This window comes from Nannobrachium achirus (assembly GCF_963921795.1).
Source record: "Nannobrachium achirus genome assembly, chromosome: 7".
NCBI lineage: Eukaryota > Metazoa > Chordata > Actinopteri > Myctophiformes > Myctophidae > Nannobrachium > Nannobrachium achirus.
The window spans coordinates 33766362-33779711 of record NC_137816.1 but is presented as its reverse complement, the minus strand read 5'-3'; the positions used below and the strand labels follow the sequence as shown (position 1 = coordinate 33779711).

The window sequence follows — 13350 nt, the reverse complement described above, 5'->3', positions numbered from 1 at the left end:
CCAAATTTGGTTCCATTTGTACACTCGGAGTTAAATTAACATTTGTTTTAAATGTGTGCCTCAGTGACTCCAGAGACTCCATTAATGGGGGCCGTAGCCTAATGCATGTCAAACTGGAGGTTCTTGAAATTAAAAAATGGTTGAGAATCATTGCTAGAGCCGTAAAAATCTTCTCTTATGGGGGGTCTCGCGTCTCGGACATCTCTTTTCAAATGGGGGTCCGTGGGCTATTAACTGTCAATTTGGGCGGGTCCTTGTCCTTGACATGAAAAGTTTGAGAACCACTGACATAGTAGGCCCATTCCCTCGTGATTTAGACACAGCCAGGTTCACCTTTTCAGTAGCTTTAATATTAAAAAGCACAACGAATTATCAACTTCTACAGCTTCTCTACAATTGCAATAGTTATTTTAATCACGTATTTACCATTCCTTACTCCGTTTATTTACCTCTTGGTGCTCCTTACGCCATTAAATTTCACCTGCACGGCTGCACCACTGCTTGCTAATTGCAACGTGTTGCAGCCGGTTGAAGCCAGCGAGGCTCAAGTTATCCGCAAGCAAACACTACTTATTACGTTCACGTTGTGATTTTTACAAGTTAACGGAGCAATAGACTTTTGGGAAATGGTTTAGCATAAATTAACAACGTTTGGAGGACAGGGAACATACCTTTTTCCTTGTTTTCACTTGATGGCGAAAAGTTTGGTAGTCGCTTCTCGGCGTGTTGAGTGAGAGAGAGTGAGAGAGAGAGGAGGAGGAAACTACGGCTCACATGGGCTCCTGCTATTGGTCGTGCAGCCTGGGAACGAGGCTAGCTATTGGTTCATTTGACATTGTGCAGCTGCAGCTATTGGTTTACCGCACCTGTCTGTCAATCTGTGTTGTCGTCAGCTGTATGATATATCTCTGCGTACGAAGTACCACGGTGTCGCTCACCAGCAAGCGATGTTTTATGCTTGTTTCAGGTAACTAGCCCTCTAGTTGTAACTTTTTTTATTTAGCTAATATTAAAGTAGGCCAACAACAGCCAGTCAGACAACAATCAACACACAGCACTATATAATGGTTATCCATCAGATGTTATAGACTAGAACTCCGTTAGTCCTGATGTTATGCCGCTAGATGGCGCTATTCCTTGGGTTCCCGTTGTTATAAGCGAATCACACCGGCCATGTTGAGGTCGGACCAACACAACACAGGTGTTTCAATTCAATTTGTCTCATTGGCATAACTAAATGTTCTACGCCAGATCGATCAGAACATCTGTGTGTGAATGTCTATGTCTAAGCATGTATCACTGCCAATAATCCAGCAGAGGGAGTTATTTTCCATCTTTACCTCTAGCCAGTGCGCGCGAGCTGCACGCACGCACGCACGCACACACACACACACACACACACACACACACACACACACACACACACACACACACACACACACACACACACACAAAAGACCCAAGACAGTGTTATGCACAGTCAGGGAGCTTGCTAGACAGGTTACACCCAGACACTCGCCTAAAAGCCTCACCCATGACTGGAGACTGGTGTTGTGAACAATGACTGTCACTGACACATGCGCTTCAAAAAATACATTATCCTAAAAAAAACGGACGTTATGGTGTGTTGTGTTATAATTTATTTTATTTGTTTGGGTTTGAACTGGCAGAAGGCAATGAATTGAGTAGCCTACAAAGTACAAAGGGACCCCAATGCAAACAAGCCTATAAACAGCTTTCTTGTGGTCCTTTTAGTTGCTGTATCAGTGAACTATTACAGTACTGCTCTGCACTTTTTCCTATGCAAACCTCATAATTCAACAGCAAATGGATCCCTTCAAACATAGTGCCAAACATAGTTATTTCATTTGGTACACTAAAATCCTGATCGAGTGTTCAGTTCATTTAACTCTGAGGGTGTAGGGCAGGCCTACATCAAGAATCAAAATAATACACCCGCACACTGCAAGCCTGCATGGTACAAAAGAAAAAAATGATTAAAGCAAGGTCATTTGGTGACTGATGACCTTCTTCAGGCATCAACTGTGAGGGTTTAGCCTACAAATGGAACAAGTTAAGTAGAAGCACAGTGGATACATCACCTAAAACAGAATCAAATTAGTCCTTATCATTTCAATGTTTCCATTGATCAGCCTCTTAAATTAATCAGGCACCTACCACCTATCATTGTCTTATAAACTCCCAGTAGGCCTACACCTAGCACCTCTGATAGCACAGCTCAAGACCTATTTTTACACTCACATTTTTAAATCTATGTGCTTAGCTTGCCATCTTTTAGTCCGTCCTGTTGTTTTTTCTTCTTCTTTTTATGCTTTATTGTTGATTGTCATCATGTGTACAAATCTTTGCTCTGGAAAGCACTTTGAGCTGCATTTTATGTATGAAAGGGGCTATAAAGTTTTTTTTCTATCATCATTTTAGCCTATAAATGTATCAGTGTTGCATAGTAACATGATGAATTGATGATACATTATATTGACTTGACCATTGACCATTGTTAAAGATTGATGCCGTACAATCTATAGCCTAATTACAATCATAAAAATCTATCTACACAATCCATCCAAAAAATATGTGCATTAAGGTTCTACTTCTAGTCTGCCTAACAAGAATGACACATAATAATAATAATCGTTATTATTATTATTATTACCCCTAATAATAATCATTATTAATTATAACTGCTAATAATAATCAAAAAATGTTACACTTAAAATTACAAAATGTAAAAGTATAAAATATTGGTATCAAGTACAAAAAGTAAAAGTAGGCCTACTCATTATGCAGAATGTCCCATTTCAAGTTTTCAAATGTGTACAAATATTTTGAAAAAATCAGATCTACAAGCTCTCAGTTTGTCGAATAGCACCCATTGTGAGCTTGTAGATCGGCTATTTTCAAATTGCCAATATATATATAGGGCTGAAGTGGTTAATGTACGTTTTGTAATAATACTCCAAATCTACAAAGTAACTGGTAAGTAACTAAACCTTTTTGAGAAAAGTATAATATTTGGATCCGAGATGTAGTGCAGTAGAAAAGTATTGGAAAATTGCAAATACTCAAGTAAAGTACAAATAGTACAAAAAGTACAGTACATAAAGTAAATATAAGTAAATGTACTTTAGTTACTTTACAGCACTGGGACCACCTACTACTCCGTGCGTGCTGGAAGTGCGCATGCCCAGGGGGGGGGGGTATGTAAAATTACTCATGAATATTAAAGAGCATTCCGCGTTCAGCGCTTTCGATTGGACCGTGCGGTTTAGTTTCCTGTGTGGTGTCTTCCATGTATGGATCGAGAGGTCCAGACTTGTATCATCAACTCCAGTGTTCACCAGTCCTTACCTTCTGTCACCCTATTCTACTTTCTATCGCCTCCGAGCCAGCCGAGGAGGAGCATCATCCGTGCGTTCCGTTCCGGGAGGACTAGAGTAGACTAGGGACAGCCTGGGAGACTACAAAGACATTTGCTGTATGTGGAGTTGTCCTTGTTTCTGCGTTGTCGTCCGAGCTGCGACTGTGGCTTAGATGCTAAATAACGATACTTTTTCATGTAGTTGATAGGCTAACTATCATTTCACACGGGTTCTGTTCTGGGGGATAGAACGGAGGACGAAAAAGGAATACTGCAACTGTTCGTACAAAGAAGGGAGAGAGGATGGTAAGTTATGGGTTTATTTATTTCTTTATTTTTCTCGTGTTTACGCACAGGCTCTGTGAATAATATTCCAGGCTTGCCTCGTAGTAATTGAGTTATCACAAGTTGTCACATCCCTCTCTCTCTCTCTCTCTCTCTCTCTCTCTCTCTCTCTCTCTCTCTCTCTCTCTGTTTTGTTGTCAGTCCTGGTGGATTTATAGACTTTTTATAGGCTAAGTAAGTAGTGTAAGTAATTAGTAAATACTGACCCAAAAGGTCCTGGCTTTCACTTGATTTCTGCCCTGCAGATATAATGAATGGCTTCCAGGCAGATAGACATTTAGTCACCGAACATTATCAGTCGCATGATGACATAAAGCAATTTTTTTAGAAGGAAAACCGGTTTGCCAGGAGACAGAATGTGCTGAGTGTGTGTGTGTGTGTGTGTGTGTGTGTGTGTGTGTGTGTGTGTGTGTGTGTGTGTGTGTTACATGGAGACAGGTTTTCCTGGTTACTGAATACCATCCATATAATGCAGACCTGCTTGGTTACGGTGGAGGCTGTGTGGCATTATCCTTTTGTATTTTTTCCCAACAATTCCCCAAGCAAAACTGTCTTTGTGCCAGAGTTCCCACAGTGGCTATCAGTTGCCATATGCAGTTTAATTGATTTCTATGAAAAATGGCCTAGACTACTAGAGCCTGTAAAGGTCAATTCCTTTACATTTAATAAGGTGACTGGTTGAAGTTGAACAGTGACACATCTATTATGTATGGTTAAAATATTTGATTTGTTGTTGTAAATTCAAAACAAAATTATTAAAGTTGGTGATGAGAATGAGAGCATACCTGTAATTATTTTCATGCTTAGTGATTCTATTTAATGTAGGCTAAATATCAACTTCAACCCTTTCAATTCTGACTTATTAATATGCAGATAGGCCTAAAATGCATTCTGGGTTCCTGTGTGTCAGTAAACACCGTACGGAACCTGTATAGATCATATTTCCCCCCAGAGAACTTTAAGGAAGGTTTACATAATGCATAGTGCATTTACCATAACAGCGCACTTGAACTTCAGCCAATCTGAAATTCCAACAGGGATGACCTAATCATAATGTACCTTGAAATGGCATCCACATACTGTGTGTGTAACAGTGGTTCTCAAACGTTTTCATGTCAAGGACCCCCAAATTAATTCATATTTGTGTTAGTAGTAGACCAGACCCCCATTTGAAAATATTTTGCCAGGGACCCTCATACAAGATTTGTGTTAAAATCTTTGTTATTTACTATTTAGAATAGCAGATAGATAATTTCCCAACCCATCAAGCTTGTAGAGTATTTTCAAATATCTGACGTACGTACGTATAGGGTTAAAGTGGTTAAACTGATTTTTATGCTATATTAACTAATTTAGCTGGGGATCCCCTGGAACCCCCTCCAGGACCCCTGGCCAGGGGTAAGAACCACTGCTTTATGCTACAAGTAACTGTCTCACTTGAATTTCAGTTTAGATGATCACTGAGCAAGTCAAGATTTTAGTTCTTTACAGATATACAAAACTAGAATTAACTTGCTCTAAGATAAAACAGTTTGGTGGCAGGCACTACTTATTATGCTGCCTAGTCTGTTGAACTTGGGCATCTTATTATTTTGACTACTGCTTTGTAGGGGTATTTTCCTGACATGTGTGCCTAATTTCAGAGGATGTGACCAGGACTGGTTTTCTCCTTGTGAGGTAACTTTAATCACAGTAGAAAAATTGTCTAAAATCCTAGGCAATGACAGCGTTTCTGAACATAATAGTGTTTAAGGAGAAAATTAAACGTCTCAACTACGGAAGCTGGACAGAGCCAGGTTTCAAGAACGGCTATGTGATCGGAGTCAAGTCAAAATAGTGTGGTCTTATTTCGCATAGGCTTTTTACATGACCAAGCTCCATTACTCAAATCTTTCAAAAATAGCAGACCTAGAAGCTCACGTGTGACGTTGTGATACGTTGTGAGCGTGTAGATCTGCTAATAGGACTTAAGTGGTTAATGTTCTTTTTGAAATAATTATCTAAATCTTTAGTGACTTGTAACTAAAGTAATTGTGGTGGAGTTATGTAAATGCTTCAGTAAAGTAAAGTATTGAAACACAGTACTTGAGTAAATGTACTTAGTTGCTTCCCACCACTGCCATTAGTTGGCTAGAAAGGAAAAGAGCCGGTCGGTCTGTCACTCTTGACAGTCTAGAGTACCAGACAGTAGCGTTGCTCATAGGCTGCGTTTCTGCCAGATGCGGAATAGTAGGTCAGTATGACAGCATATGGTTTGCATTAGCTTTTCCTATGAGGAGGTGCATACTCAGTAACCCCCCCTCCCCTCCCCTCATTTCAAAGCCTGTGTGTGCTCCATTTTCAAACCCATCACTGCTGAAGAGATCTGCTGTGGAATTCCAGCCCTCTCTCTCTCTCTCTCTCTCTCTGAAAACAGGGTGAACACCCATTCTGTGGGACCTGGGAAACTCGTTAAGCTTGTCACCGTGGTTCGCTGAAACTCACACACTTCACTTGGTCAAACCCAACATGTCTTTTGGTCTCTATTGTAAAGCAGCATTTCTGCATTTTCACATAGGCTTCTTGTAGGGCTGGGCAAATTGCAATTAACCGAAAATATTTTGAAATTTAGAACCAATAGATAACTTAATCTACAGTTTAATTGAATAATTGAGAAGCATGTTTTTATATCTTACATACATATCATCTAAATCGATTAGTCTGATTAAATACTTACTATTATTATACTTCATTGTACAATGACGGTGTTCAAAAATAGCCAATCTACAAGCTCCCAATTGTGATGCGTTCTGAGTTTATAGATCTGCGAGTTGGACAAAAGCAAACAAAACATTGATTAATCGTAATCGAGGCAAAAGTTTGAAATATTTGTGATATTGATTTGAAGTCACCCAGCCCTATAGCTTCTTGTGAATAAGGGATTTGTGAATGGTGGATCATTCCACTGTTGCCTTATACTAAATTTATTGAGTTGTTTACTACTCCATCCATATTTTGGGGATATAATTATATTTGAAACACGTCAAACATTGGCCAGTCTACAAACTCAAAATACCTCACGATGTGACGCACTGTGAGCTTAGCTAGTAGATAGGCTATTTTCAATTTTTTTGAAATGGGGCATAAGTGGTTAAAGCCTTTCTCTGATGAGGCTGCAAGTTCACTCATGGTCTTTAGTCAGCAGTGTCCAGCTCCTCTGTCTAGACTCTTATCTCAACATTTTGGGTCTGTATATATGTTTTAACCAGTCAACAAGCTCATAGTTTTAAGTAGGTGTTATTTGGAACCCTATTTAATTACACATCCTCCAGAAACATCAGCTGCAATTATGTTATAGCAGTAATCAAAATGTCCATACATTTGTCTAAGAGTGCATGTATGTGAAGGTCATAATATCACTTCTCCTAACAGTGGTTGTGCCATCAAGCAAAAAATTGAACTTTCTTGTTTGTGTCTGGCTGTTTATTACCCAGCCATGGAAGTGCACCTCTGTTAGCTCACCACCATGCCCTGAATACCAGCAGTGATGAGAACTGCATTCCACTGGATGTTTTGCTATAAGTCTAGGCCTATAAAACTATTCATGGTATGAATTGCCAAGAAATGAAGCATCTTTGGCATGATGTCTTTGTCGAACTTTATTGTTACAGGTGCTGAAGAGCTGCAGGCTAATTTACCAGTTACATTTTCAATTAATATGTATGGTTAGGCTTAGAGTTAGGGTTAGGGTTGTTATGTTCTGTAGGAGGCTGGTCGTATATATAAGACCTACAGTATATATGTCTGTGTGTTTGTCTGGAGCTCAGCTAGTCATGAACTGCTGGGAATGACCAGCTCCAAATGTCTTCTGCACGAGGCCATCTGTCACAGACAGAACGGCCCATACAAGGAGATATATGCACGTATGTCATGTTTGATACCACGCAAAGCTCACTTCGCACAGGTGCGATTTTTATTTTATTCAATGGGGCTTGGAGCGAGTTGACTTGAAACTGTGCCCAAATTTGGCAGATTTTCAATTTGGCAATTTGCCAGAAATAACTAAAAACAATCAAAAAGATATAGTGCACTGCATGCACATCTCAATCCAAAGTCCAGCTGCTGAATAAACAGAAGTACAACAGAAAAATAAATATAGCACATGCGCTGGCCCTACTCTGGCCAGTGCCTACCATTGTCCAGCCATGTCCCGCCACCTCTCTAAATCTGGGCAAGACTAACACCTTCATCAATATGTTGATGCCATGGTGTTATTGAATGGATTGATTGATTGATCGATTGACATTGTTATTGACAAAAATAAATACAAATGTACTGTTTATGGTCCTTTGCCATTGTGGAGCCTGTCTTGTTCAATTATGTGTTATGCATAGGTTATGATACACACCCTCATCTGGGAAGATAGCACAATGTGCACTAATTAGCTAATGCCTTGTCAGACTTGTTTATTTTTGCTTTACCTGTTCTCTCAGAAATGATTTCCTTTCATATTCATCTATTTGCATGACTCCTTTCCTCCACCAACATACTGCTGCTGTGGAATTCTACTTATCTGTGTTATTGTAATCTTGAGTTTACAAATGGAACCAAAGAGTCAATTTGGTTCCATTTGTGAGTTCGGTTAGAGTTAATTGAACACTCAGGATTTTACAGTGTAGTCTATCCCATCCTCACCCCACATCAGGTGATGGTACATCTGTGTCAATGAGACAGTGGCATCTTATTCTGTCCAGTGGAGGCCTCTTCTGTAGAGTCACTGTTGCTGTATCCTAGGTCAGTGTTTCTCAACCTTTTCAGACCACAACCCCCAAAATAATAATATTTTTAACTGGGGACCCCCCACCCTGACGAGCACTAAGAGTTGAGGCATTACATTTTGTATAACACGGTTCTATTGTGAAAATAGCAGATCTACATGCTCACAACGCCTTGCCTTGCGAGGCGTTGTGAGCATGTAGATCGTCTATTTTCACAATTTCTGCCTCTTAATATTTAACAATTTGACCAATGTTTAACTTGCATATACCCTCTACACTTATGTTATGTTCGTGTGTTTACTGTTGAGTGAGAAAACAGTGTTGCACATTAAGTTAATCATCTGGGGACCCCCCCAAAATAATTTGGGGGGGTCCGGACCCACAGGTTGAGAACCACTGTCCTGGGTTACTATTGTCTTCTCATTGCTTCCCCTTTAGACCAACTCTGCTATTTATAATGTCAGTCTTATGATAGTGTGACTGTGACACTATTTCTTGACCTGGCATGAGTCATGATTATATTGACTCGTTCTATTTAAAGAGGTGGTGGCATAGTTGTGTATGTGTCTATGGAGTATGGAGTTGACATTACTCTAATAGGCCCCCAGGTGTGGTTATAATGTGCAGATTTGTCTTCTCTGTGTATTTTTGGTTACTTCCTGAAAGCTGAAGGACTGGGCCTCAAAAGGCCCAGTCGAAAAACACAGATTAAATGACATCATAAACTCATCCCCTCCACCTTACCATTCACCCAACACTGTGGGTGTGGCTAACCTCAGCTGGGTCACCAGCCACCTATTCTGGTAGGATTCACCTCAAAACATGGGCTGCAGATTGTTGTATTGTTGTTGTTTGGTTTCTATTTTATGAATGTGTTGAAGGTTTGCACAGGGCTCTACATTCGGTATTTTCCCAGCTCAGATTCTGAGCCTGGGACAACTTCCTGGCCAGAAATATCATAGTTTTTGCCCAGAAGTTCTTCTCGTCCCCTAGTTGCGAAAAAAAAGAACTTCTGGGAACTCAGATTACCAGCCACCTAACCTAGAATCTCTTCCCTTTTCGGGGTTTGATCCGGTCAGGAGCAGAAAACAACCTGTCATGTTGTAGTCCTAGACGGACTACACTTTGGCCGGAACTATCAAACCGGAAACAGTTTAACCCAAAATAATTTCCCTGTGCTCAAGGACATACTTTTAGGGCCTACCTAATAAACCCCTTGATGCGGCGTAGTTTTTCCTTTAGTTCAACTCGTAGTGACTGGCAAGACTATACTAGGCTACTCGAGCATTGTAATAGGGATTGGAGAAACAAACGGGGGGAACCAAAACAAACGACGCCGCTTCTTCTGTTTGTGTTTTCCACTTAGACCGGATCAAACGGCCGGTTGTAAACAAAGACCAGGCTTTCCCCCAAAAAAGCCTGGTGACGCGAGGTTACCAGCCACCAGACAACCAGCCATAATTAATGAACTGGTGGTTGTGGCCACATAAAAACCCAATTTTAACACTTTCTGTACAATTGTTTTGAAAAAATCTTCCTCCGTATAATCATAATACCTGATCATCATGTTTTAGATGGCACTGCATCTTTAATAGCTGTCACCTGGGGGTTTTATGATAAGCAATGAAAGTGGTCAAGCAGGCTTTAGTACTTGAGATAACATCAGACTGTAAGAGATAGGCCTACTGTATATGGAGATATACCACCAATTTCTGTGTATGGAGATATACCACCAATTTCAATTACTGTTGCCCAAAGACATGCTGTTTTTGCTGGACATTGCTACAGAGATAACACCCAGATAATCTCTGACATACTGTCTGCAGACTTCCATGTCCAAATAGAGGAAGAAGAAGACCATTTTATTTTTCATTTTAATGCTATTGCCAGAGACTCTGAACTCAAAGTGGAAGATCTGACTATGGCTAAAGAAATGTGAGATAAACCAGAACGGCATTATTGTCTTTTTTATCTTGGATTTATTTTGGATGTTGATGATTATGATGATGATGATGATGAGAGGGCTGGTAATGGATTGCTGCTACTGCTGTGTGAAAGAAGTACCTGAATACTTTCATGAATATTTTCTGTGATTTTTGGAAAAAATAGGTTGTGGTTAGTTTATTGGTTTTAATTTGCAACAGTACAGTTTATGAAACATTTATGTAAGTCAGCCTATGCACAAAGCACAATGCTTTTTGGATCAGCCAGTGGGAAACACCAGCAGAACCATAGCCATGTGTAGAGCAAGACCGATATATTGGTCGGTCTGAAATATCGACATTATCTGACGTGGCATTCTTATTTTGGGCAAAAATAATAATAAAAAGCAGATCTATAAGCTCACAACGTGGAGTGATGTGATGCATTGTATGCTTTAGATCGGCTATTTTTGAATAACGTTTCAGTGGTTCAGTTCGACATTTTATATTGTATTTGCTTATTCATTGGGTAATTATTAAAGTTAAATGTTCTTTTCACATATAGTAGATAGATAGATAGATAGATAGATAGATAGATACCTTTATTATCCCAAGGGGGAAATTCAGTTGTCCAGTTGTAGCACAGCAGTATACAGTTATTTACAAAGTTACAGAGAAGTAAGAAAAAAAGATAGATAAGAGGGGAAAAAAACAAGAGCAGTACAGTACCAATAAAGAGAAGGTGCATATTGAAGTTTAATACACTTTAAATGTATCTATTAATACGTTATTTGTGTTCATTTTTATTAATGTGTTTACTCATAAGTTAAATGTTTTAAAATAAAAACTTAAATTATAAAAAGTGTTTGTCTGGTTCTAAAGATGTGCATTGTGCACTGCTCTGGACAACAGCTGAGTCATTGGTATTTTCAAGGTCATATCAGCTGCCCCCAGTTCTGAGTAGAAGACGGACATGAGCTGAATCACTGGAAACAAACAGTAAAACACATGCTTTCAACTAAGCCCATTAGTTTAATAGCCATGTCTTTGCTTTGCATAAATGGACAAATCTCAGGCAGTACTGTGATGGATATGGCATCAGTTCAGGCTTTATCACGGTAGAATAGATTCAAACTGCAACAATATGGTTAAAGTAGCCAATACCTGAATCCATATTACATCTAATAAACAGTAAAACCATGCAGGTTTCGTTCTGTACATGCTCATTATTTCCCTATACACTTTAAGCTCTATACTTCATTGTATGACGATTGATGAATAGCCAGATCCGATATACATGGTCACAACAAGTCGCTATGCAATCTGGCAAGCCGTCGTCAAAGAAAGGGGGACGCCCACTCGGTCTGTGTCTCTTCCTTTCAGAAGCGTAGCGACTCTGAGGCTGTCTCGAGAGATTAGTCGCTATGTGACGCATCGTAATGTTGTAGATCGGTTATTTTTGCCTGCCCGAAATAATATTGGAATCCCTGGACAAAGTAACTAACCTTTTATTTTGGATTGATTTGTGTTATCGCAAAGAAGATGTTTAGAGGTACAGTAGCTACTGTGCAAGAGTGTTACTCACTCTGTCGGGATTGCATTTTCCATTTGTGTGGCAGCTGTACCTCCCCAAAACAAATATTGGCTTGTACATAATCAGCAGGTTTGGTTGCCTCTGTTTGCCAGCTGATAGTATTGTTAGAGGTAGTTACTATTTCACTGTGCCACAAGAATAGTGCCTTCTAATTCTTGGTTCTTTCACTGGTCCCAAATGTACAGTATATAGATAGATACTGTACATTCCAATGAAAGGGCTGGGCGATATGGACTAAATATCACAATATCTGACCAAATACCTTAATATCGATATTGTGACGTCTTCAAAAGTAACTAAAATAAGCGATCTACATGCTCACTTCGCATTGCAATGCAACATGCTATAAGCGTGTTGATTGGCTTTACTTTGACTATTTTTGAATATCGGTGTACATTTTTGAAAATAAGGCATAAGTGATTAAAACCAGGAAAAGACAACACTTAAGCCATATCACGATCATTACGATATATTATTGATATATTGCCCATTCCCGATAACAATGTTTTAAGGACAGATCAAAACAAATCAGTAAAAACTGCCTATTTTCAAAGTAATCACGCTATAGTCAGATTGTATTCTGAACTGAATTCACATGCCCTTGAGTTGCTATTTTCTCTCTTTTTTTTCTTTTTTTTTTTACAATTGTTCATAAATTAATTGTGGCAAAAGTTTAAATAATAGTTTGAAGTCCTATTGCCCAGCCCTGAGTCATATTCTGAATCTGAATCCCTTGAGTTAGTTGACTGTATGTAAACTAGCGGTGGCCCAATGTGTTCCTACTAGTGGTAATACATAACATGTCTAGTGGCCAATCAGTATTTACAGGGCTGTTAAACTGACTCCCATTAGGACTAATTGGTGCTCAATGTAAACTGTGGAGTGGGGTTTTATGGTTCCTCTCTTCCCAGGTATCTGAGCTTGGAGGAGGGAACCTTGCATACCCTCAAATATCTGTGAAAGCATGCTGTACATCAAATGCATATGCTTTTTCCTCTACACTATCAACCTACAAAATTAAGGCTGTGCTTTTAACCCATCCATTTTCTAAATTACGTCCTGTCTGTGTCATGGTGGCAGGAATCTCTTTATTGTCCTTATAACATTGGTAAATGCATTCACCGGCCAGTCCGGCCTACTCGAGAATGATGCAAGCCGGGAATCTTGCAAGTTGGGGATACCTCCCAGCTATGCAATACCCGTTGTACCCGTTGTACCCATTGTCAGAGTACCAGTTGCACCTGTCTGTCTGTCTGTGTCCCTATGACCACGGAGAGCTCTGTAGCTGTCTGTCTGTCTGTCTGTCTGTCTGTCTGTCTGTCTGTCTGCCATTGTCTGTATTTTGTCCATATA

General features: G+C 39.6%; 1 protein-coding gene across 2 annotated transcripts in view; it reads left to right on the top strand.

Annotated features, from left to right (window-relative positions):
• The first annotated feature begins 3417 nt into the window (after window positions 1–3417).
• Window positions 3418–13350, top strand: part of myo1ea (myosin IEa) — an 89287-nt gene continuing 79354 nt past the window's right edge. For both annotated transcript variants that reach the window (XM_080730561.1, XM_080730560.1), the window contains exon 1: window positions 3418–3685. In XM_080730561.1, the coding sequence (XP_080586687.1) occupies window positions 3683–3685 (3 nt within the window). In that variant the 5' untranslated portion in view covers window positions 3418–3682. The remainder of the gene's footprint in view (window positions 3686–13350) is intronic.